We start from the raw sequence: 22286 nt of genomic DNA on the forward strand, positions 1-22286 counted from the left end.
CACTTGACGAGGCAAAGCCTGACCTCAACATGACGTCAAGTCTCAGATGAACAGAAGCTGAATCATCCAGGGGTGAAAGTTTGTTTCCACCAATGTGGAAGAGAGACACGCTTTGATAATGGGGTCAATGGAAAGGGAGAATGAATAACGGCAGCTAGGTGTAAATTATGAGCAGCTGTGCATTTTTTTTTTTTTTTTTTTCACGGAGCACGTGGGAAGGGTAGAAGGGTAGGCACTAGGACCTGCAGTGAGCCACGCAGGAGGGAGGGAGCAGCTTTGGGACTGCTCTTGCTAAACTTTTAGAACAATCCATTTCCCAAAGAGTGTGGGAGGGAGACAGACAGGAGTGAATGGCCTGAGACCTGGATTCACAGCTTTAAAAGCAGGAGCGGGATTTGGTGTTTGGGATAATTCTGCGCCGGTGCCCGGAGGAGAAGTGAGGTGGAATATAGCAGGGTTCATCTGGAAGTTGTCAGTCCCTGAGGGCAGAGAAGTGAAGGAGCATTAACAGGGTGGTGAGTCCTACCTTGTTCCTTTTTTTTACAAAAACTCTTATTAAATGTGGTGTTAATGTGTGGTGCTAAGGAGTGTGTGCAGGGAAGTGGAGAAACAGGAGGAGTGGGGAGAGCCTCTCTGAGGAGGGGGGGGGATTCACACTGAAATATCCGTCATACCTGTCATTAAGTGAAAGTGGAGCCTGGGAATTGAGATTGGAGTCAGCAGCAGCCAGTCGGTCCTCTGTTGGGGGGGCGGCGGGGGGGGGGAGAACATTTCCAGCTTCCAGAGTACCACACGCTAAGAATAAGTTCTGTTGGGTGATGAAGTTTGTGTTCTCAGATAAAAAATGCTTTTCCAGGCTACACTTTAGGAGAGGAGAGGGTGTAGAGATAACGAGAGAACAGAGGTGAGGATTACAAGAGCAACAACAAAAAAAAGTGGGGGTCCCTTAAAAAAAACACTTGAATGGGAACCAGTTCACTGTTCAGAAAACTCCTGGGACATCAGGTTACCTTCCTTCTCTCTCTCCCCCCTTTTTTTTCTGTCCGTCTCTCTCTCTCTTTCTCTCTCTCTCCCTCTCTCTCCCCGCTCATGTTACACAACCCTTAAAGGACTTGTAGATTGTGATGAGCTCCAGTGTCCAACATGAAGTACGCTGCTGCCGAGGTTATCCTCTGCGTCTGCCGGGTGTGGCCTGGCGCTTGCATGGGCGCTTGCAAGCCGATCAGTGTTTTACACGCTCTCATATGCGTATTTGTGCGTGATTGTGTTTGTGTATGCAAGCGTGTGTGCTAAACACAGACCTCATGCCTGCCACTCCTACCAGGGAATTCCTTTCGGGCTCTGACAGGGGAGGAATGTCACCGCGGACCAACATTTAGGCACACAAATAAACATTACAGTAGGCTCTAACAGCGTCCTGTAGATGCAGGTATTAGGTCTGCAAAGTTACTGTTGTTTTGATGTGATTTGAACCTGAGGAAGATGTAACAAATGCAGGTGGGAGTCAGCTCACCGCACAAATATCTTGACATTGTCCACTTCAACTTTGTGTGTCGTACATCTGTGTTGGATAGTAAAGCGTATCAAAACATTCAGCGCAGGCCAGCGAGAAAAGCTCCCTCAAGAGAGAGGTGCTCCGCTCTGTGCAAAAAAAGGAAAAAAAAAATGTTCTAAATTGTTTACGAGCCTCAATTTTGCTGCCAGTGTGTGCCAGAGGGGAGCGCGCTGTGTTTTCATCACCTCTCGGTTGGTCCACAGGGGAAGTGGAAAGAGAAAGCTGCAGCAGTCCGGCTGTATATCTTCGATGACATCCCAGCAGATACTGAACTTTGTTCATGTGGTCAACACTGGGTCATTCAGAGCATATTCACTTTAAGATCAGCTGAAATCAATAAGCACACATTTGCGTGGCCTTGTTGTTTTGGGAAAGATATTTTACTCGGAAGAGAAAGATCTTCTTTGACTAACTTTTTTTAAAATGCCCAGACAAGCTAAATAAACAAACTCTCATCCTTTTCATGACTGACTGAGCTGAATAAACAAACTGACCTTAAAGGACAACACAATTTCATACCGTTTTACTTTGTTTATATGCGGCGGACCCAGTCACCTTTCCAGCCTCAAACAGTGTTCAGGGGACCTAACTTTCCTCTGAGAACAGCTTGTTTATTTAGTGATAGAAAAAATAAGTATCTAAATTTGTATCATCGCCTCATTGAGACTGTAAACATTAAAATTGATTTTCAGTTTCTTCTCCAAAATCAACGAAAGAGGGAAGTGACATTTCATTGTCACATTGTTCATTGCCTGCATAGCCTACATATGTCTGGTAAACCACAGCAAATCAACAGCACGTCTACCAGTAGATCAGCCATGCATATCATATCTCTCATTTTGGCTTTTTGACTGAGTTGGCAAACATCCTAGAACATAACAATGTCAACAACCACAAGAAAGTGCAATAATAGTTCAGAGGCTAGATACATAGTCAGCTTGAAGCGGCTTATTTTCTGAATCGTTTGTTTGTTGGTTGGTTGGTTTGCTGGTTTGTCAGCAGTATTACACATAAACTACTGAACAGATTTCCATGACACTTGGATGCAGGATGGGTCTTGGCCTAGAGTAGACCCCATTAAAGGTGCAATATGCAAGAATTGGCCATCTTTCAAACTCCAAACAAATAGGGGGCAGCATATCACCAGAGTCCACGCTTACAGCTGCTAACTTACGTAAGCCTTTAGCTACTTAGCTCAGTTAGCCATGCAGCTAGCGGTCTAGACTGGGATCTGGGAGTGGTAGCTCTGGTGGACTGGAGCTAGCTGGTTAGCATGCTAACTTCAGTAGATATCTCTGCAAGACTATACATCAATATCTTTGAATTAATGTCAGAATTCTTTTTTTTTTTTTTGCATTCTGTGCAGAATTTTAATTAATTCTTGAATGTTTTGAAAAATGAGAAGACTGATTGTCTTCTTATTTTTTTTTAACAATGTAAGATTTCTTGCCATTTCTTTTTGTTGAATAATGCAAAGATACGTATTTAAGTGGCTGATATCTATGAGTGAGCACAGCGGAGGAGCTGGGCCTTTGCGAAGGTATGCGTTCTACTGAGTGCCATTCTAGTCTTCGGTATGGATCAATACCACTGCAAACAGGCCACCAACTGCCTGTCCTTTGACTTGTAATGTCTCTTGGCTCACCTGTCCATCCGTCATGCAGAATGATCGAGAAAGTTCCAGACAAAATGGTCAGTAGTTATGTAGCTTCTTTCCTTTAATATTAGTATCAACAATACATTAAAAAATATTTTTTTACATGGCTTTTAATTGCAAAAATAGTTGATATCTTTTACTTGGTAGGAGTTTAAAATGGTCATACTCTACATGTGCCTCAAACCCAGACATTCACTCAGTGGCGCTGCTAAAAACAGCCTCAGCCATATAAACTAGTGTGTGTCTGCGTATAGAGGGCAGATGGACAGTGCTGTTTTCCCCGCAGACAAAGATGTCTGTGATTATTCATGACCCTCTCAGGTTTCCCTTTGAAGCTGAATTACAGCTTTCCCTATGTTAGCACCTGTGTGTGCATGTACGTGTGTGTGTGCATATATGTGTGTGTGTGTGTGTGTGTGTGTGTGTGTGTGTTTGAGTGAGAGAGCGAGAGAGAAGAGGGCAGTAAAGGGTAACACTTTACAATTAGACACAAGAAAAAGTATTGAGTAGTTGCTACGGAACAAATGTTTAATGTATTTAACTGTAAATGCTTTCGTGTACAGCACCAGCACAGTAATGGTTAACTTTTCACAGCACCCATTGGTAATAAATTTAAAAAAGATTGTGGGTTGTTTTCTAGGTTACCCAAATAAAGATATGGACATTTGGACTCTGTTAAAACTTAGAGTGCATCCACATTAGTATTGTTATCCATGTTATTATTAGCTAAAACATCCTGGCTAGTTGTTTGGTAGTTAACAGGTAAAGCAGACAGTGGTTTGATAGATTTGTCCTTCTTGGATTCTTGGGATTTTATGTACTTTATTCAAAAGTGTGATGTCAAGAGTCAGAGTTTATGCATTGAAGCGTGTGCATTTTCACTATGTATGGCTGCATAAATGCACTGATAAATAATATGTCTATGTCTTACAAATTATCTTTATCATACAGTTGCTTAGATCGGAATTATAGATGTTTACAGATATGTAGGCAGATATACATATAACTGCTGTTTCAGGCATGCAAAGCTATGAGATTTTACTCAACAGATTCTGACAGGGGAAGATTCACCCCCGAAGAAATAAAGGATGGAAAAGTGCGAGCTGTCTAGACTGCAGTGTTGTATAGGACACCTGGGCAGGGGAGAGGTTGTGACAGCACACCTGGACTGTCAATTTAACGGTGGCTATTTCACCCGAGGGGCCTCAAACCAACTGCGTCAACCACAACAGTCAGGTTAGAAACATAAATATTATTAGAAAATAGGAAGGTTCTAAAAAATATAGTTTAAAGGCCTTGCAAAGTCTTCAATTTCTCACCTAAACACAGTCTTCTGGTATATCACAAACACTGTTGTTCAGTAATGGATTTTTTGTGTGCTAAAGCATTTATTCAGCAAAATCAAGGCCAGATATGCCCCTGCAAAAGGGCGACTTTCCTAAAACAAACTGGAAAAAACATGAAAATAATCGTTCCACTTTGCAAACCTATTTTGGTTGAACTTTCAATTACTGCTATTGTCCTGTCATAAAGTCTCCACACATACTGTTTGCTCCGACTCACCCCCAGAAATTCCTCTGCTTTGGTAAAGACACCACCAGATTTAGTTTGACTTGAAGACTCCTCGCGTTAATAGAAAATCTGGAACGGTGCCAGCTGGCAACAAAACACTAATTAAAGGTTTGTTCACACAGAAACATGACATCTGATCGCTCCATCTAAGAAAATAACATCCTGTTTGTTTTTGACCCCGGGCCCAGGGAAGCTGACTTCTTGAGCACAGATTTACCTTGTAAATGCTACGCGGTGTTACTCTGCAAGACCTTAGGAGGGCCTCAGTTGAGTTATATGTCAATGACATATAACCCATAAATGTGGTCAGAAGGAAATGCATTTTTAATAAAAGGAAGATTAAAATACCATCCATTTATTTTCTTTTACTTTCATTTTAAAATGAAGTTGACACGTGCCGCATGTTTCTGCATGTTTCTGCATGTTTCTGCATGTTTTACTAGTACGAAATATAAGCAACCATCCCAGTGTCCGTCCAACTTTAACTCAGATGACATAACAGTTACCTTCCAAGAACAAAACATGTCATCAAGCAACAGAAGGAATTTCTCTCCGTGCGAAATAGGAGTCAGAACATCTTGAACAAAGCTCGCCTGTTTGGGAAAAATGAGGAGACTATAATTCACAGGTCAAAATGCAATCCGTGGCGCTGCTTCGGTTATCATTTGGGTCAGTGGAGCTGCAGTCTGGCACAGGTCAGTGCTCAGAATGGGGTAAGAACATCTGGCGTAAAGTGAGCCAGCTGAAGTGTTCTGTGTGAAAGCAGTGGGAGGGCGGAGAGGTCAGAGTTCGGGCTACAGGTGACGTCTGTGTTTGTGGAGGAGAACGGGGGGATCTGGAGGTCACGGCGGGTCAGGATCCTGCACCGCGTGGCACTACAGGAGCAGGGTGGAAAATACGGAAATGTGACATCACCTCTCCCGCAGTAATTCTTGTTGACGTCTCCTTTACAAACAACTTCTCACAGTGTTTGGGAAAAAATTTATCCAACAGAAATCGGGGCTAATGTTGTTTGACATTCTGTAACTTACTGGATTTGGACAGAACTGTTGTCGGGACTGAGCTGCATTCTTTTGTCCCAGCACCTTTCTTTCCCCCCATATGGACCTGGTTTTCAGCTGCTTCGCACTGTACAAAATCAAGAATAATACATCCCCTGTGTTTGGACTTTTCCATACATTGCAAACTCAATCCAGGGCTGTTGATGCAAGTCGGCCTTTGTGTTTGACTGTTGAGGATCTTGATTTAGACAGGTGCTCGATCAAAGGGTTTGCCTGTGTCTGCGTGTTTCTTCGTCGGCGAGCATGTTGCACCGCGCACGCTTAAAAAAAAAAAAAAAAAAAGAATGACAACTGAATGTGCCGACATGCCTGCTCATTCCACATTAAATGCCTCCATGACTTTCAGCTATGGCTCGCTCTCCTCTCACGCACGCAGCCCAAGCACACACAGTAGCTGATAAATCACTGAAAAATTACCGGCAGCTTTTCCTCCCTGCTAAAATAACAGTGTTGTGGTATTAATCTGTTGACTGAGTGCACGTCTGGGGTTTTGAATTGTTTCACCGCAACTTCTTTTGATGTGTGTGTGTGTATTTGGATTAATGTGATGACACACTCTCACTCTCGCTCTCCTTTCACCCTTTTATCTCCACTGCTGTCTTCGCCATAGCTTGCCCGGACATGAAGCTCTCCGTTGTTGCCATCAAACTCGATCTTGATCTCAAATATTCGGATTCGCTCGGCCGCCGGACATTTGATGTTTCTGAGCTGCGCGATAATCTGCTCGCTATCGTGTTCGCTCCAGCGAAGGAAGACACACAGTGAAAATCTATGTGTGAACCGTGCCGACATTGGAGGAATGCGGTCTGAACACGCGTATGAGCGATGTGTATATGTGTATGGCTGTATGTACATGTGTGTTTGTGTTGGATACCCATCAGACACACACACACACACACACACACACACACACGCCTTAGCCCCAAGGATACAAGAGAAGCCACTTATTATGCACTTATTTGGATTATGCCGGTTTGAGAATGCACAGCATGCAGGAGGATGAGCCACTGGCTAGTCATAACAGATTGGTCTCCTACACAATGAGCACAAAATTAATTCGGCCCCATTCTTCTCGTGGCTGTTTTAGCCAGACAGGATCTCAAAGGCAACACAAGGGAGCAGGCATGAGGGACTCGACAAGGAGTTCTCTCGCTGCTCTGACTTCAAACAATCCATTTCATCTGTCACCAAGTTTTGCTTTAGCTAGGATTGATGGCGACGCGAGGAGTTTAAGGCAGGACGCCGTAGGAAGCCATTGCTCTCCACTTCTTAAGCCTTAAAAGTGAATATTAATTCATGTGCGACATGCAGACCTGCTGGAAAAGAGCCACTACATCTCTTTCAGCATAGCTCCGCTCACACGCTGAACATGGCATGCTGCTAACAGACAGAGGATGGGCCTGGGAGGTCCCATGCAGACAGGTGGTTGACATCAGCCAGAGGGAGGGAGGGGAGGGGTGGGGAGGGAGATATGGACTGAAGGGAGGCAGAGAGATACAGGAGAGAGAAAGAGAGAGAGAGAGAGAGAGAGAGAGAGAGATGACAGAACGATGCGGAGACCACACAGAATAGAAAATGGCTGGGTCAAGTCTTCGGCGAGAGGGGTGAGACTGCAATCAAACAAACGACGGGAGTGGCGACAACATCGCATTTTTACGCTCTTCGGAGGATTCAACGCAGTCCTGACAGGACCATCAGCGAAACAAAGTGGATTGTGCTAGTTTGTTGTGTATGATTACACAGAGCGCGAGCGTAGGAAGCATTTAAGGTGTGGGTTGGACCGTTTGAACACAGGTTTGGGGGTTCTGCCCAAGACAGTTTTTTGATAGAGTGGAATTCTGTATTCCAGCCTTTTTTTATATATATATTTATCTGGCTATAGTCGCACAAGGAAAATGATCAGCATGCCTAAGTTATGTGGAAGGCCGATTTGAAAAGATGTGTTCTGAGTGTTCACCAAAAAGGTTTATGGCAATCCAACCAATCGCTGTTGAAAACTGAATGAAGTTTCAATCGGTGTAATGTGGATTTGATTCGTTAAAGTGCAGGGCATAGCTCATCGCTAAACTAGCTGTCAAATATCTATTTAAATCTGCACATTAATGTTAAATTTAGTTCATTATCATGTGTCTCAAGAAGGGACTTAACCAAAACCTTTTCCTGACTGATTGGCTCTTCTGCCCTTCAGATGTGGATAATATTTAAAACGTTGACGCATACTTTCATTACAGAATACAAGTACTAACATAAAGAAAATACCGTACATGCGTATTGGAATGCCTGACGCAACATATACCTATTTTTGGGTCTATGGGCCCACACCCATGCTTATGGCATCAGACAAGCGCGCAAGCACAAATGGGGCGTAATGGAAAACTTGGGTGTCTGAGTGAGCACATCTGTCAATTTACGCCCACATGTCACGCGGAAATCAAATTTACCTGCGTGACTCATTCACCGTCGCTCCGCCGCTGTTTTGTTTACGTCGGCATGCAGTCAAAGCGCAGGCAAATCTATATGCTCAACTGAATCGACTGCACAAGCTGTGAAAGACGCATTCAAATCATAATGCAGATATCAGACTGCAAGTCTGCAAATCGGCCTCGAGATGACGAGCCGAATGACTCACTCCAACATTAGTCAGTGATCTTTATCGGAAGCGCAGCTGAGGTTTATTTCACCTAATCGGCGTCAGCGATTTCAGTCACATACACGCTGATATAGTTATAGTCTGCAGGAGGATCAGTATCAACACGAGTGAACCTCCACTTGGAGGCCATAGATGCTTTTCAAGTTCTGCCTCGGCGGATGCCCTGAGAGTAAATAAGCAACATGAGCTACAAGACCGCTTAGACAGTTGGGTTTCAACCTGCTGGAGCAGAGACAGCAGACATGTTTTGTTTTTCTGTTAAAGCTATTGGAAGGAAAGACACTGCAATGGAAGTCTTGTGTCTTCTCACTCCGCAGCTCTTTGTAATTCCCTGTAGCCTGGATTCCTCCCTCCTTCTCTGTCCTTGAACTCTTGTTTGGCTCCATTTGTGACCCACTGCGACCTCTCTCTGCCTCTTTCTATCACAAGCGCCTTTATTCACTGAATTCCCAAGACATCTCATTGCCCATCTGTAGCCCACCCTCCATTACTCGCTGCCTCTCCCCATCCCTTGATGTCTTTGACTTCTTCCTCTCCATCCCTCCATCTACATCCCTCTCCTCATCCAGACAGGCATTCTTGCCTCTGGCCTTCCTCCTCTCACTGCCTCGCTGTGGGATTTTTAGATTCTCACCAGGAAGGGGGAGTTATTACCACGGCCATGCCAAAAGATTAACCACTTGTCATGAGAAGATTGTTGAACGTCAAGGTCATAAAAACTAGGGTCTGGAAAACATGTTAATCATTGTGTTCATCCTGCCTTCAAGGCCTGGAGGACCGGCCTCCCACGTCTGCTGGTCCAGTGCAGGGAGAGGGTGGGTCGACTGGGGATGGGCCCGGTTGTGGGGAGGGGAAAGAAAAAAGGGGAGAAGACCTTTCACTCACACGGCCACGGTGCTCTGATTGTGCTGAGCTTGACTGCCAAAAGAACATCATGCCCGGAGTTCTGCTGGGGTCCAAAGGCAGCAGCACAGAGTTCATTATAAGGACATCAAACACCTACACATCTTTGAAACTAATTATCTGTGACAACCGTTTGAAAGTAAATTAAAGGTCCTACTGATGAGATTTTTACGTAGATGAATTTTAAAAAACAGTAATAATAATACATCTACAGAAATCGCAGAAAATTTGCAGAATGGAATAACCATATTTCCTTAAAAATGCAATCATCACACGATTGTTTTGTGTACATCTGTGTAAGAATTCTGACGGTTGGCTCCAGCTTCTAACGAGGTTCGTCAGCCAACAGTATAACTACATTCGCTTCACGTGGTGTGTCACAAGAAATCACCAGTTTGGGGGGGGGGATTAGCTGATGTGACTGATGTGTGAGAGATGTGACGGCAGTGTTAGGAACGTGTAAAGGCATTTTCACATTATTGTCTGCAGAGGTTAAAGTGTATTGTCCTGAGCTGCTGCCCACTGCCTGAACTTAAAGATGTGTGAACCGCTTATTACTGCTTGTGTCTCTAAATTTCCAGATCTACACAACGTCAAATTGGCTCCACATCAAGACATGACTAAAATATACACATATTTGCTCGATAAAATATCAACATGCACCTGCAGGTGCCAGGTTTGTTTAAAAAACCCTGAAACTGAGGAATCGACTGCTAGCAGCGTTGGAATTGTAGCCAGAGGGAGGTATTTGGATAACAGGGAGTCCAGATTAGTAAATACTGTGGACAACACGGAACATGCACCAAAAGCTTGTGATGTAAAATCCAAATTGTTTCAGTTGTATTTGCATGGCTGGAAGAATGAGCTCACTCATGTTGCCATAGTGTCTCACACATAAACACAAACATGTCGCCCACCTGCCCCGAAACATCTTCAGAACCGCTCCTATTACATAAAAATAAACACAAGTAAGCAGCTTCTCTGGGAAAGTTCCACAAACCGCATTATTAAACCACAACAAAAACAATAAAAAAGTGATATTCCGTGGTGTACAAAGAGCTGCATTGTTCCGTTTACAGTTTCTATTTGCTGCTCATCTCTTTCGTCCAAATGTAATTACTTAATTTCGCTCTCAGCTAAAAAATGTTGTTTATTTTGGAGCCCGGTCACAAACAACATAAGGATTCAATCTTTCTGTTATGGGGATTCAGTGTCCGACTTACTGTAGGACAATGTGGGACGAGTCTGAGGTTATACTGTGGGCATGTCTCTGCTTTGTATTAGAGTTGTCCTTGCAAATAAGAAACAACTCTGGGACAAATATTGTGCCAAGAGCTGACTTATAAAAGGAGTGTTATGCATGGCTGAATACATGTAAAATCTCAGCTGATAAAAAAAAGATCCTCCTCTGGACAGAGAGATACAGTTTACGCCAAGCTTGTGGTTCTTGGAACTGTGTTTCATTATCTTGGATGGGAATGTGAGCCTTGTCAATGTTGAAGTGCCTTGAGCCTTTTAAGAGAAAGGAGGAGGACATGAAGAGTTTCTGGAGACTTAAAATTCACATGTGTGTGTTTCCGCACCTGCTGGCTGACAGGAAGATTGGATAAATGCAGTGATTAGATATTTGGGACATTGATACACTTTTTTTTCCCCTCTTTGCTTTCACTGCTACTTGTCCTGGACCGTCTGCATTAGGGAAAGAGTCAAAATGGAGCCATTTGCAGACAAAAGTCCAACTGTTTTAATGATCCCAGTATTGAGACAGATTCCTTCCAGTGTGAATGAAATCCTTTTGTCTGGGATTCTGGCACGTCTTTAGAGGAATCACTCCGCAGCTTCGTAAGCAGTGGCCAATTGTAGACCAATCTGTAGCTCGTAGTGCTGAAAAACGAACAAAACAAACACACATGCACAGCCTTGGCTCGAGATGGCCAAGTTTGAAAAGAGATAGGGGTATTATATCTCCAGCGAAGAGGGTCTATCGATATGATCAGAAAACAGTTGTGCAAGTTTTCCCAAAACTCAAGGAACTGGCCGAGGACCCGCGGCTTGACCCTGAAATTGCTGTGTATCCAGGAAGTTACCTCTGGCTATAAACCAAGAAAGAGAAAGACAAAAACTTAGGTCAGATTCCAGGAGCAGAAAACTGAGAGCTCAGATAACTGACAGATTGACAGGCGGAGAAACAGAAAAGGGAACCGGCGAAAGCAACAGAACAGCGGGGTGAAGACGCTGGCTCATCGCCAAAGCATTTTTCGTTCGAGTTTCCACAACTTGGCGCCATGCTTATTTTGAGGATGCTCTGACACAGATATAAAGCACTCACTTGATCACAGCTAATAAAAGGAAACACTAAGTAAACGGGAGCTACATTTAATCCGACAGGCGCCAAGGCATACAAACGCTAATCAAAACAAGCAATCGAAATCAAACACAGACTTCTTGACGACTTCTTCATACCTCCTCACCTCCCCCCTTTCGCAGCATGGCACCATGTTCGTTTAAGCTTTTATTGCAGGTAAATTTGTTTAAAAACGGTTGCTTGTAAAAATCTGATGCCACAGGAATATTTCATTGATCTCGCTTGCAGAATGTTGCCGAGCTGGAAAACATTCGGCGGATGAGGGAAGTCAAGCGAAGTACCCGCCAGTGTCAGCCAGCTGAGTTGAACGAAAGGTCAGTCTTTTGAACGCTACTTGTAGCATTTGAGTGCGTGACATGAATTTACCTGCGCGTTACGCCAGGCACATTTTATGGCTGCACTCAGTAAACCCATCACGCTAATACAAGCTGATGTCAAGAACTCCACATAATGTTCCCTTTTTCCCTGCTGTAGCTTCGGGAGTTTTTCACAGTAAATGTTCTTTTGTTCCTCTTATCTTACACGGTTTGTCATTACAAATGGAGTCAAGTGCTTTAACAGGTTGTGTGTGCCTGTCAGTTTGACGCTGCCTGTCTCTCCCTTCCTGTGTCCTGAGGCCGCAGCGGCAGAGTTCAATGTTTAAAGTATCCCTGATGTACAACAGGTGCCTCGGTTCTCACAGAAAATGTATTTCAAACCTGAAGACGAGGGGAGAGGACAGGGCAGAAGCTGATCTCTCCCATCTCTGCTACTCACATTACAACTGTCATATGGCTCATGTCTGATAGCGGTCACTTTTACGTTTGTTCAGCCTGCCTTGGATTTGGAAACAAAGGTGCTGATGATAATTTTTTAAATGTAACTAAGGGAGTATCCGCCGTACTGTTGATGGAAATTAGTTTTTACATCCTCTCTTTAAAATGCTGAATGTAATCAGCAGTTCTTAGCAGTTGCATTTTGCATCGTTGGCCAATGAGTAAATGACTTGTAACGTATTTTTAAAATGAGACCATCCCTTACTTACTGTTGCCTGTAAAATCATCTCTATATGAAGAACTAATGATGTTTGTGTTCGCTCCAAAGTACCTTCCTTGAAAATCTTTTCCACTCTTGTATAGTGTTAACAGTGTGCAAAGCTAATGCTAGCTTAGAAACAGAGTCCACTAATGTCAACAAATGAACACCTGCCACAAACACAATCCAAGTCTAAAGTCAAAGCTGACACTGAGTCACATGTGAACTAAATTGTGATATTGTCATTTGACCTAGCTCTTGTGAGCTAATAGTAGCGTGCTTGCTAATGATGAATTTCAAGCTAGCTGCTGTCAGGGCTGCCAAGTTTCAGAAAATGACAAGAGTGAGACTTAAGTGTCACAATGTGTTTGGAAACACATCTGTTCGATGGGCTAATAAATTTGGCCTTTTTTAACATCGATTTGGCCTGTTTTAATGTTGATTTATACCTTAAGACTGATGTACTCACCTCCATGCCAGCGGCTCTCCCTGCACTGTGGCCTCCTGATGCTAGTCTTAATTAACCAGAAATTAGAAATGAAAATTGTAACAAGAATGCCCAGAATGACAGCAGACCTCTTTGCTGTCTCTTCCTCTTACCTAGCATCTTTCAAAAGATAGCTACATGTTACTGTTTTACAGTGGTTCCCAAAGTGGATTACAGGGACTTCCATTTGGTTCCATTTGTACACTGTCAGAGTTAAAGATAGACCTTGAAATTTAGAATTTTGAGAAACACTACTTTAGGGGGGTCTAAAGTGATATTTACAAGTCTGTAACTCTGACACACACTCACACACACATTGAGACTAACGTTAGAGTCTCTTTTTCAAGTGTGAACTGGCCAAGAGAAGAGGCAACTAAATGTTACACAGCTCTGCAACAAATACAGGACAATGATAGACTCAAAGCAGCCTTAAAAGAGTACATATTAACTAGGAAATTCAAGAAAAAACAGCTAATCAACAGTGAACAAAATTGGGTAGTCACCTACCGTCCGTCTTCTAGCAAGCAGGAGAACGTGGAGTGGGTTTTAAATGTGCGCGCTCTGGTGTGTTAAAGATAGCTAGATACACCAAGACCCGCCTTATGTTGCTTCTGATTGGTTTATAATGTGTTCTGCCTTCCGTGGTTGGTTAGATTTGGGCACAAAGGACTGATGAATTGGTCTGGGATTGGTTATCTCGGTCAGTCAATCAGAGTTACTCGGCCTACGGCAAGCCGCACGGACCAAAGTTTATTATCATGAAAATAATAAATAAAGAGTATTGAATGGGGAAATATAAGAATGAGAAATGTCAAGTGTGGTGTGTGGTGTGAGAATGGGTCAAATTGTGTGACTGTCACACTTATAGCGTGATGCTTGGCAGCTCTGTGGTGTTGCAAAGTACTGTCTTGAGTGGATTAGCCTACTATCAGCTTATTCAACCACACTGATCTTCGCTGGTAAACTGCATTCGCTTGCCTTTTATGAATTATGATGTAAAGCCACCGACACCAGACCAAAACAGCACAACTAAGTATTGTAGCTTAGCTTTCTTGCTAATGTTATCGTCTTTATCAAGTCTTTATCTGCTTTTTCTTTTATTTACTATCTGAGTGGATATGCTAGTTAGCTAGCTTGCCAAATTAATTCCCCAGCTAAACTGATCCATGATGGTAACTTTTGTATTTTGACAACAGTGTGTACTTGAGAAAACAATGAATGATATAACGTTAAGGTGTCCTCCCTTCAGCTTACTAGCCAAGAGCGATGCAAAGCAGGGGCAGTTGACAAGCTTAGCTGTGGTTAGCAGGCTCACTGTGGCTTGACTGCACAATGTGGGTCTGGTGTCATTGCTTCTTGACAAAGAGATTAGCAAGCAGCAATACAGTAAGCAGGCCTATCATAAATAAAATATAGCAGTTTTATTCTGAAATGCTGTAATTTATACCCTGCATTCAGTTTTCATTTCAGTCACTTGTATGTCACATCATGGCCAGAATAAAAAGATTTTTTAAGTTTCAGACAGTACTTCTTAGGGTTGTCCAAATGGACGATGCCAGCTGACAACCAGGAACTACTAATCCTTGACCATCATTACATTGTGATTTAAAAGGCTCCCCCCAAGAGTGGTTGTTCTTCATGATATGTAGGGAGAGGATAAGAAAAGAAGCAGTTTGCTGCTGAGTGCAACATTACGTCTCCATGTCCCGTTAATTATTTTCTAATTAAACCAGCTCAGTGAGGCGAACGCAAGACACTTGGTTGAATTTGTGGCCGCAGTGTTTCTTCTCCCAAGGGCCGCTGTTTCTCTCAGCCATGCTGTTTTTATACACAGTCTCATTTTCCTTGGCCAACGTTATTTTATGCGTACGAGGTACGCTAAGATATGAAGATGTGGCACAGATAGTTTCCTCTGCAGAAAGTTGGAGATTCATGTGAACAAGCAGCAGCGGCTACAGTGGTGAGGTAATACGCAACTGCTGCCTTAAGACAACACTGACGGGACCCGCTGCCTCAAAATCATAAACAACGACGTCATCGTCCATCACGGTGTTTAGCTGTAGACGGAATAAGAAAAACGGTCAGTTACAAAGATAATCAGTCTGCACTTGGTTTGACTTTCACCACCATGTTGCTTTTGATTTGTTTGCTTTTCTTTGTCTTGTGAAAAAAAAAACACATTTTCCAAAAGTTTACTTTAAAGTCTATAGGCTTTAACCTGTGCTGTGTATCCTAAATACAAGAGTTTTAAAAGTGTTTCCAGGAATAGTCAGCTCACTGACAGCCGTCCAACAATGTTTGAATGTAACTTCATTTTGCTCTTAACAGACGCTGCATGACATCATTTTGCGTGACAAAAAACTTGATTCATGGCAGTGTCTTGGCTGCTGCATTAGTTTCACATTGCAGCTTGTCTAAACTGTGACAGGCAGATTGTCGTAGAAGACAAGCTTCGATTACAACTGGGAATGCAAAAGGTGACAAGACGAGAAATGGACACAATGCACAAGTAAATTCTGTCGCAAAACCTCCATTGTAACTCCAGTTATTATTCCAAATTCAACCTACTATAAAAGCAAGATTTACTCTGTCCTTTCGAGGCTGATCCTTATAAGTCGATGCTTGTTTCAGACATTGCTCTACGACCACTGGATGCCAATTTCCTCAGAGGAAAGAAATATGTCCTCAAACATTTGGGTGCGTGTAAAGGTGAACAGCGAGCAAGTTGACCTGGCAGTCATCCCTCTTGATAATTATTTCCAGTGGATGACAGCGGGAGGAACTGCACTACATCGCCGATGAGAGACACAGAAAAAACTGTTTACCTTTCTCTGTTTTTCTCCGCATCACCCTCCCGCTGTCTCTTTTCTCTCTCTCCCCGCAGCTGTCAGTCTCTCTTTCTCACCCCCTCATAATCTGACGCCGCTGTCGACACTCCCGGCGAGAGGTGTGTGTTTGTTTGGGCGAACTGTTGATGTGACGCCGTTGCCCGTCTTTTAACAAGGACTTGTATCTAATGACTAATGTATCACACGGAGAGGAAGAAACCTCTGCTAAATGTAAACCGACCTCGGATTGATGGCAGGCAACGCTCTCCAGAATGGGCTGTGTTTTTGGCCCACCTGCCTTGCTGTCATTGTATCACAGTCAACACACTGCACTCTAACCACGAGCAGACATTTGGCAGCTCGTAGATACCAGAGTCTGATCAATGGAGCATCTTGCGGACTGGCAGACTGAATTAAAATGTGTTGCTCGCTAACACTACATAATCAGTACCAGGAGATATGTGGCTGGGCTCTGCTGCCTTGGGCTAAGCAATTAAGTCTCTGTCTGAATTATTTAACTTTCATGCTGCATACGGATTGGCTCTCCCGCAGCATGTCCTATGTCTCCGCATGCCCTGATCAAACTCAGGAAATCCTCTTCAACCAAGGCAGCGCCACAAAAATGCTCGTGACATTTGAAAGCAACAGAAATGGTCCTGATTTACAGTTTGGCACGCGGGATGAGCCTGCTGGGAGAAAGGGAACCTCCTTAGAGCCGGGGACGTTACGAGAGAGCCACATGAGGCTGTTTACATAAACATCCTCCTTGGTGCAAACTGTATGAGGCATGAATCATAAAAAGGATATCAAACAACCGCTTTGTTTATGCCAGCGTGTATTAATACAGTGTGTGGAGCATCTGGGAATATGAACCATGCTGCATCTGTCATTTGTCTGGTATTTGCTGAAATGGTTTTTGGAATACCTGTGTCAGGGCTGTTTTTCTGGAGGCTCGCTATGTTCTCCCATGTATGTTTCTCTGCCTGGATACTAAAGAGGAAAGCAGCTCACCGTCCAGTGCACGTTAACAGGCCGGGAGCTTTTACAAAGCACTCTGAGACTTCCTGTTTTATCTCTAGCATGTGGACGGCCTTCACCCCACACCGTTTGATATATGATGTATGTTAGTATGTAAAAACCATTGGACCACTTCGAACAACATTTCAACTCTCAGCGCCTCGCAAATGCGGATGAAATATCTAACTGTCCAGTGCGTCCCGTGTACGATTTCTGGAGCGGAGCGTGGTTTTGTTTCTATAACACAAACGCGCAGCATTTGGAGCGCGTCCAAACTGTGCACGCCGGGATGCAGGAGGGGCACCTCTCAAGCTTGTGTGTGCATGTGTTTGTTATTTTGCATACAGCATTTGTGGGAGGCTGTCGGAGGGATCACTAGACAGGTTCTGATCAAGTGCTGAGGTAATCCCATAAGTCAGAGGTGCTCTCTAAACCGCTCTGACCCCTGTGCTCCTGCGCTGCAGTGTTTACGCCGGCTCCACTGGCATTAAACACAAGCCACATATTTTTGACATTAGGATCCTCCCGGCTCACCCTGGGCCATGTAAATAGTGTGCTGCCCATCAGCCGGGATCAATCAGCTCGATGCCTGTTTGGACCAGCTCCATGTGTGTGTGAGTTACTTAGGTGTGTGCGTGTATGATTGCATCTATTGAAGCCAAAATATGTCAGTCACTTTCTCAAAGGTTTCAAACAATCCGCTCACTCCATCGGCAATCCCGAACTGACCCCATGTAGAGGTTAAAAAAGTGAGTAAAATTAACAATACCACAATGTGAAAGTATGTCATCACATGTCGGTGCCCTTCATTCAAAGATTTTAGTATAAACGTGTAAGAGTAATCTTAAAATGGCGGACTAACCACTTTTGGAGTCACAGGGCATTATATTATATGATTACAAATACTGATTAATGAACGTGTAAGCAGTTTTTAATGGTGAAGCTATTTGGCGGGGGGTTACGCCTTTGCTTTTCGTCGTATCTAAGAGCACATCACATGCTTTGCACAATATGAAAAACGTGGCCTACAGAACCAAAATCTCAAGCACTCAGGCATTCTTAGGTTGTGAGAAAATACCTGAAACATGATTTAAGAAGCTAAACTTCTCTCGTCCCATCTGAGTTGCTTTTTTTTTTTTCTTTTATTGAAACAAGGCCAGTGACATCTTGAAGTTTCTCAGCTGCTCGAAGCTGCCTTTGAATTCTCGTCCATGCAGGCGATTGCAGGCAACACTGACCTCTTCTGGTCATCAGACACCGGGAGGATTTCAATGCATTTATTGACAGAGGACCTGCGCGCCTCCGAAGATTAACGTCCCGCAAGCGAAGGTCGTAAAAATCAAACATGCTCAGCTAAACATTTACAACACCACTAAACTTTCCGACACGCACGGGCCGGAACGTTGTAGATAAGTCAAAAATACTGACACTCCAGTTTCAACTCACCTCAGTGACCTTCTGGGTGTTTGTGTGGGAGGAGTGGTGGGGCAGGGGGTGGGGGGGGCAGTGTCCACACACATCGCAGCATCTAAGCATGCAAGCTATCCATAAAAAAAAACAGCCCGACATGCATTCCCACATGCACTTGCGCGGCATGTGTTTCTAAGATGTTCACGGCGGATTGCTTTGCGCTTGTTATATGTAACGTCTCATGAGGTGTGAGATGCCACACATTCCGATGTATGGCATGTCTAAACTCTGAGAGTTAAACATGGCGAGTGTGAGTGTGTACTTTTCGGGAGATAAGGTCTGATAATGGGAAAACTGTGTACGTCTCTCAGAGCAGTGGCGGTCAGGGAAAGACGGATGAGTCTCCAGGTGCGATCAGAATCATTTCATCGACTCTACTAAGCGTGATTACCTCACTTTAGCGCACTTCTCGCACTATTTTACAACTTGTTTCAATGTGACTGTGTTTCAGTTTGAAGATGAAAACTAGAAATATACAATGAATTGAAAATGAGCTCGATTATGTTTTCTCTTGACCCTTTTACTGTTAACTTGGAGACTGTTAATATCTCAACTGAAATAATGCTGATTCAAGTATAATGTCATGCTTGTGTTTTCTTTGTTTACGTTAAAGTTAAGTCTTTACTGATAAATAGAGACGTATCTCTTCATGTTCTTTAAATTACCTGTATGGATTTAATCAAATATAGAATGCACAACAATTGATTGTACCTTGTATGAAGAGCTGAAGCGTGAATCCATATGTTGAGCTGAAGTATTTGGTCTGTGTGTGTGTGTTACAGAGCTGTGGTTCAGGGGGTCCAGATGGCAGGCATGAGGGGCCCGGCCTGCACTGGAGTCTGGCTCTAGAGTCCACAGGGGCTCCCACTTCAACTGGACACATTCCACAGGTACGCATGAACCCTCAACGCTGCAGCACACACAACTCAGTTGGGTTTTGGTGTACTGGTGGTACTTTTTGGTATAGTAACCTCTGAACCCAAACAGAACCAGTGGTACTGTGCCTGTACCGAACCAATGGATCTGCTTTGTGTTTCCACCGCAGACAGTACTCTTATATGTGGGTGGGGTTGTTTACAAGGGCTTTGAGGGGTTACACAGTTAATTTTTCCTAGCAGGGACAGAGGAGAGTGGACTTAACTTTGGAAAGGATCCTGCCACCTTTCTTGCTTCAAACAGTGTTCTGCAGACCTCATTTTCCTCTGAGAACAGCTTGTTTGCTTGCTTGGGTTTGTATTATTGCCTAATTAAAATGGCAAATATTAAAGAGTTTGAATTTCTTCTTCAAAACTACATAGTGCATCTATGATAGAGTGCATACCTCCACCGTGGCCCAACAGTCCCTTTTTATACTCACTCATAGATACCAGCCACCTAAATGTGTCACTTTTTTATCAGGATCCATACATTATTCCCTGAGAAAATAACAGAAATGTTGAAAGATCTAAAAAAAATGTGTGGGTCTGTCCCTTTATTGGGATGTCATGGGGTCTGTTCTGGGCCGAGACACATCCTCCATCCAAGTTTTGTAGAAATCTGTTCCGTAGCTGTTGTGTAATCCTGCTTACATACCAACCAACAAACTGAAAACTTAACTTCCTTGGCAGATGTAATAACTGCCCCAAGTACTTGACTTGAGTATTGCAGTGGAAACATAGGCAACAGCCAGCTGAAAGAACCTTTTAGTTCCTTAAAAATGTGTTCCTGGCAGTTCAAGTTCCTGTTACTTAAGGTGGAAGCGCAACTTTTCAGTCATCAGATCACAACTGTAATGTGAGCTGTATGTAAATCAGGTAAAGGCATCACATTGTCTGATTTCTCTTTTCCCCGTGTTCGGCTCAGGACGTGTGCCCATGAGGTCGTCACCACTGGTCCTGCTCCTCTTGATCGGCGTCCAGGCTCTACTGAACATGGGAGGTGGATTGGCCTGGAGCGACGGGGCAGCCAGCCACAAAGTAGGACAGCGGACGGCAGCCAATCACAGAGCAGGACAGCAGCAGACAGCAGCGGGGGACCACCTTTCTGAACACCATTCTTCACAGGAACACCGTAGGACCAGCCACCACAGGACCAAGAGGCCCCATCGGGCCGCTTCACACTCCCATGATAGGAGCCCTGTCGCCGGGCATTCGACGTCAAATTCCCCACCAGACCCATCTAGCCCAGTGGTGGACCCCAAGCTCTTCTCCAAGAGACGCTACCGCTCCTCACCCCGTGTTGTCTTCAGCGAGGTGCCCCCATCACATGATGCCCTGGAAGGCGAGGGCTATGACATTGAAGGGGTGAGGGGGGCGAGGGTAAGGCGCAGAGCGGGATCGCACACCATGCACCGAGGGGAGTACTCAGTATGTGACAGCATAAATACCTGGGTGGGCAACCTGACACGAGCCACAGACATAGCTGGGAATGAGGTGACAGTGCTGCCCAACGTTACAATCAACAACGTGGTGAAGAAACAGTTCTTCTATGAGACCACCTGCCGATCCCCCACGCACAGAGGCTCCGGGAATGCGAGCGGGGGAAGGCAAGGGGGCCGGGGCGGCAAACAGGGCTCCAAAGCAGGCAACTCAGGCTGTCTGGGCATTGACAGCCGCCATTGGAACTCCTACTGCACCAACACACACATATTCGTAAGCGCCCTGACCATCTTCAAGGAACGGACAGCATGGCGTTTCATCCGCATCAACGCCGCATGTGTGTGTGTTCTCAGCCGGAAGTCTTGGGCGGGACGACTGGGGCACTGACGGTGGGAGGATGACTCGTGACCAGTGAATTTTGAACCAAGCACACACATTTCTACTAAACAGCCACTGCAGCTTTATTGCCAATACTGTAATCCTTCTCCCCACCTCCAAACACACACACACACACACACACACACACACACACACACACACAAACAAACAGCTTCATCTATCCAACCCCTTGGCCCCTGACCCTACCTCAGTCTGAGAAGTCCTGGTTGTTTTAAGTTATGAGGACTGCATGTCATATTTATGGTTTATACAGTCAAGTATGAAAATATATACAGTATGTGTATATATACAAAATGAATCCAAGCTTTTAATGTTATTATGTTATTCTTGTTGTGTTGTTGATGCTGTTATTTATTAAACACCTCAGTACTTGCCTGGTGTCTTGTGTCAGTTGAAGAGAGTGTTTCATGTCTGTGTTTTGGCTTCAAAGCTGCTATAATCAATATATTTATATTAATAATGAATAAATTGTCATTGTGTTGATGTTTACTGTTTTGGTTCAGTCTCACTGCTCTCCTTGGCATTTGATTTAAATACAACAGATGGGTTTTTTCAATAAAAAAGAGCTCTAATAAACCCGATGTACAATACCTGTCCCTCTCCAAACAGCCAACAGAGACAATTAGCAGCTTGTTTGGTGGAGTATTTAGCGGTTAAAGAGCAAGATGTTACCCTCAGGAGTTGTTGGAGGCCCAACCAGAGCAGCAAAGACAGAGGAGAGTGAGTGTTGTCCAGGAGCATGACTACAGGTTAATGTAAATGCCAATTATGCTCTGTTTCTTCTCAATGTGTAAGATGGCAAATGCTTACCATATGGACTCTATGAGGTGATCATATTTGATTGTGTTTACCGCCCCCAAGTGGCCAAAAATTGAATAACAAATGGCTTAAAAGGATGGCACTGCATTTGTGCTCAAATTAGAGCATAGGAGCCCAGGTGAAAGATGCATC

General features: G+C 44.0%; 1 protein-coding gene across 2 annotated transcripts; it reads left to right on the forward strand.

The window, feature by feature from the left end:
• The first annotated feature begins 241 nt into the window (after positions 1-241).
• ngfa (nerve growth factor a (beta polypeptide)) lies at positions 242-21709 on the forward strand. Of its 2 annotated transcripts, XM_037105668.1 has the most exons (4): positions 242-515; positions 11992-12077; positions 19362-19469; positions 20422-21709. In XM_037105668.1, the coding sequence occupies exon 4, from the start codon at positions 20433-20435 to the stop codon at positions 21321-21323; it is 891 nt and encodes a 296-aa protein (XP_036961563.1). In that variant the 5' UTR covers positions 242-515; positions 11992-12077; positions 19362-19469; positions 20422-20432; the 3' UTR covers positions 21324-21709. The 2 variants fall into 2 exon arrangements, with proteins under 2 accessions (XP_036961563.1, XP_036961562.1); XM_037105667.1 differs by lacking the exon at positions 11992-12077.
• The last annotated feature ends 577 nt before the right edge of the window (positions 21710-22286 follow it).

Source organism: Acanthopagrus latus, chromosome 7, assembly GCF_904848185.1.
Source record: "Acanthopagrus latus isolate v.2019 chromosome 7, fAcaLat1.1, whole genome shotgun sequence".
Taxonomy (NCBI): Eukaryota; Metazoa; Chordata; class Actinopteri; order Spariformes; family Sparidae; genus Acanthopagrus; species Acanthopagrus latus.

Coding starts and splice junctions, on each gene's coding strand:
- ngfa (XM_037105668.1), top strand. CDS start 20,433: ATGAGGTCGTCACCACTGGTCCTGCTCCTCTTGATCGGCGTCCAGGCT.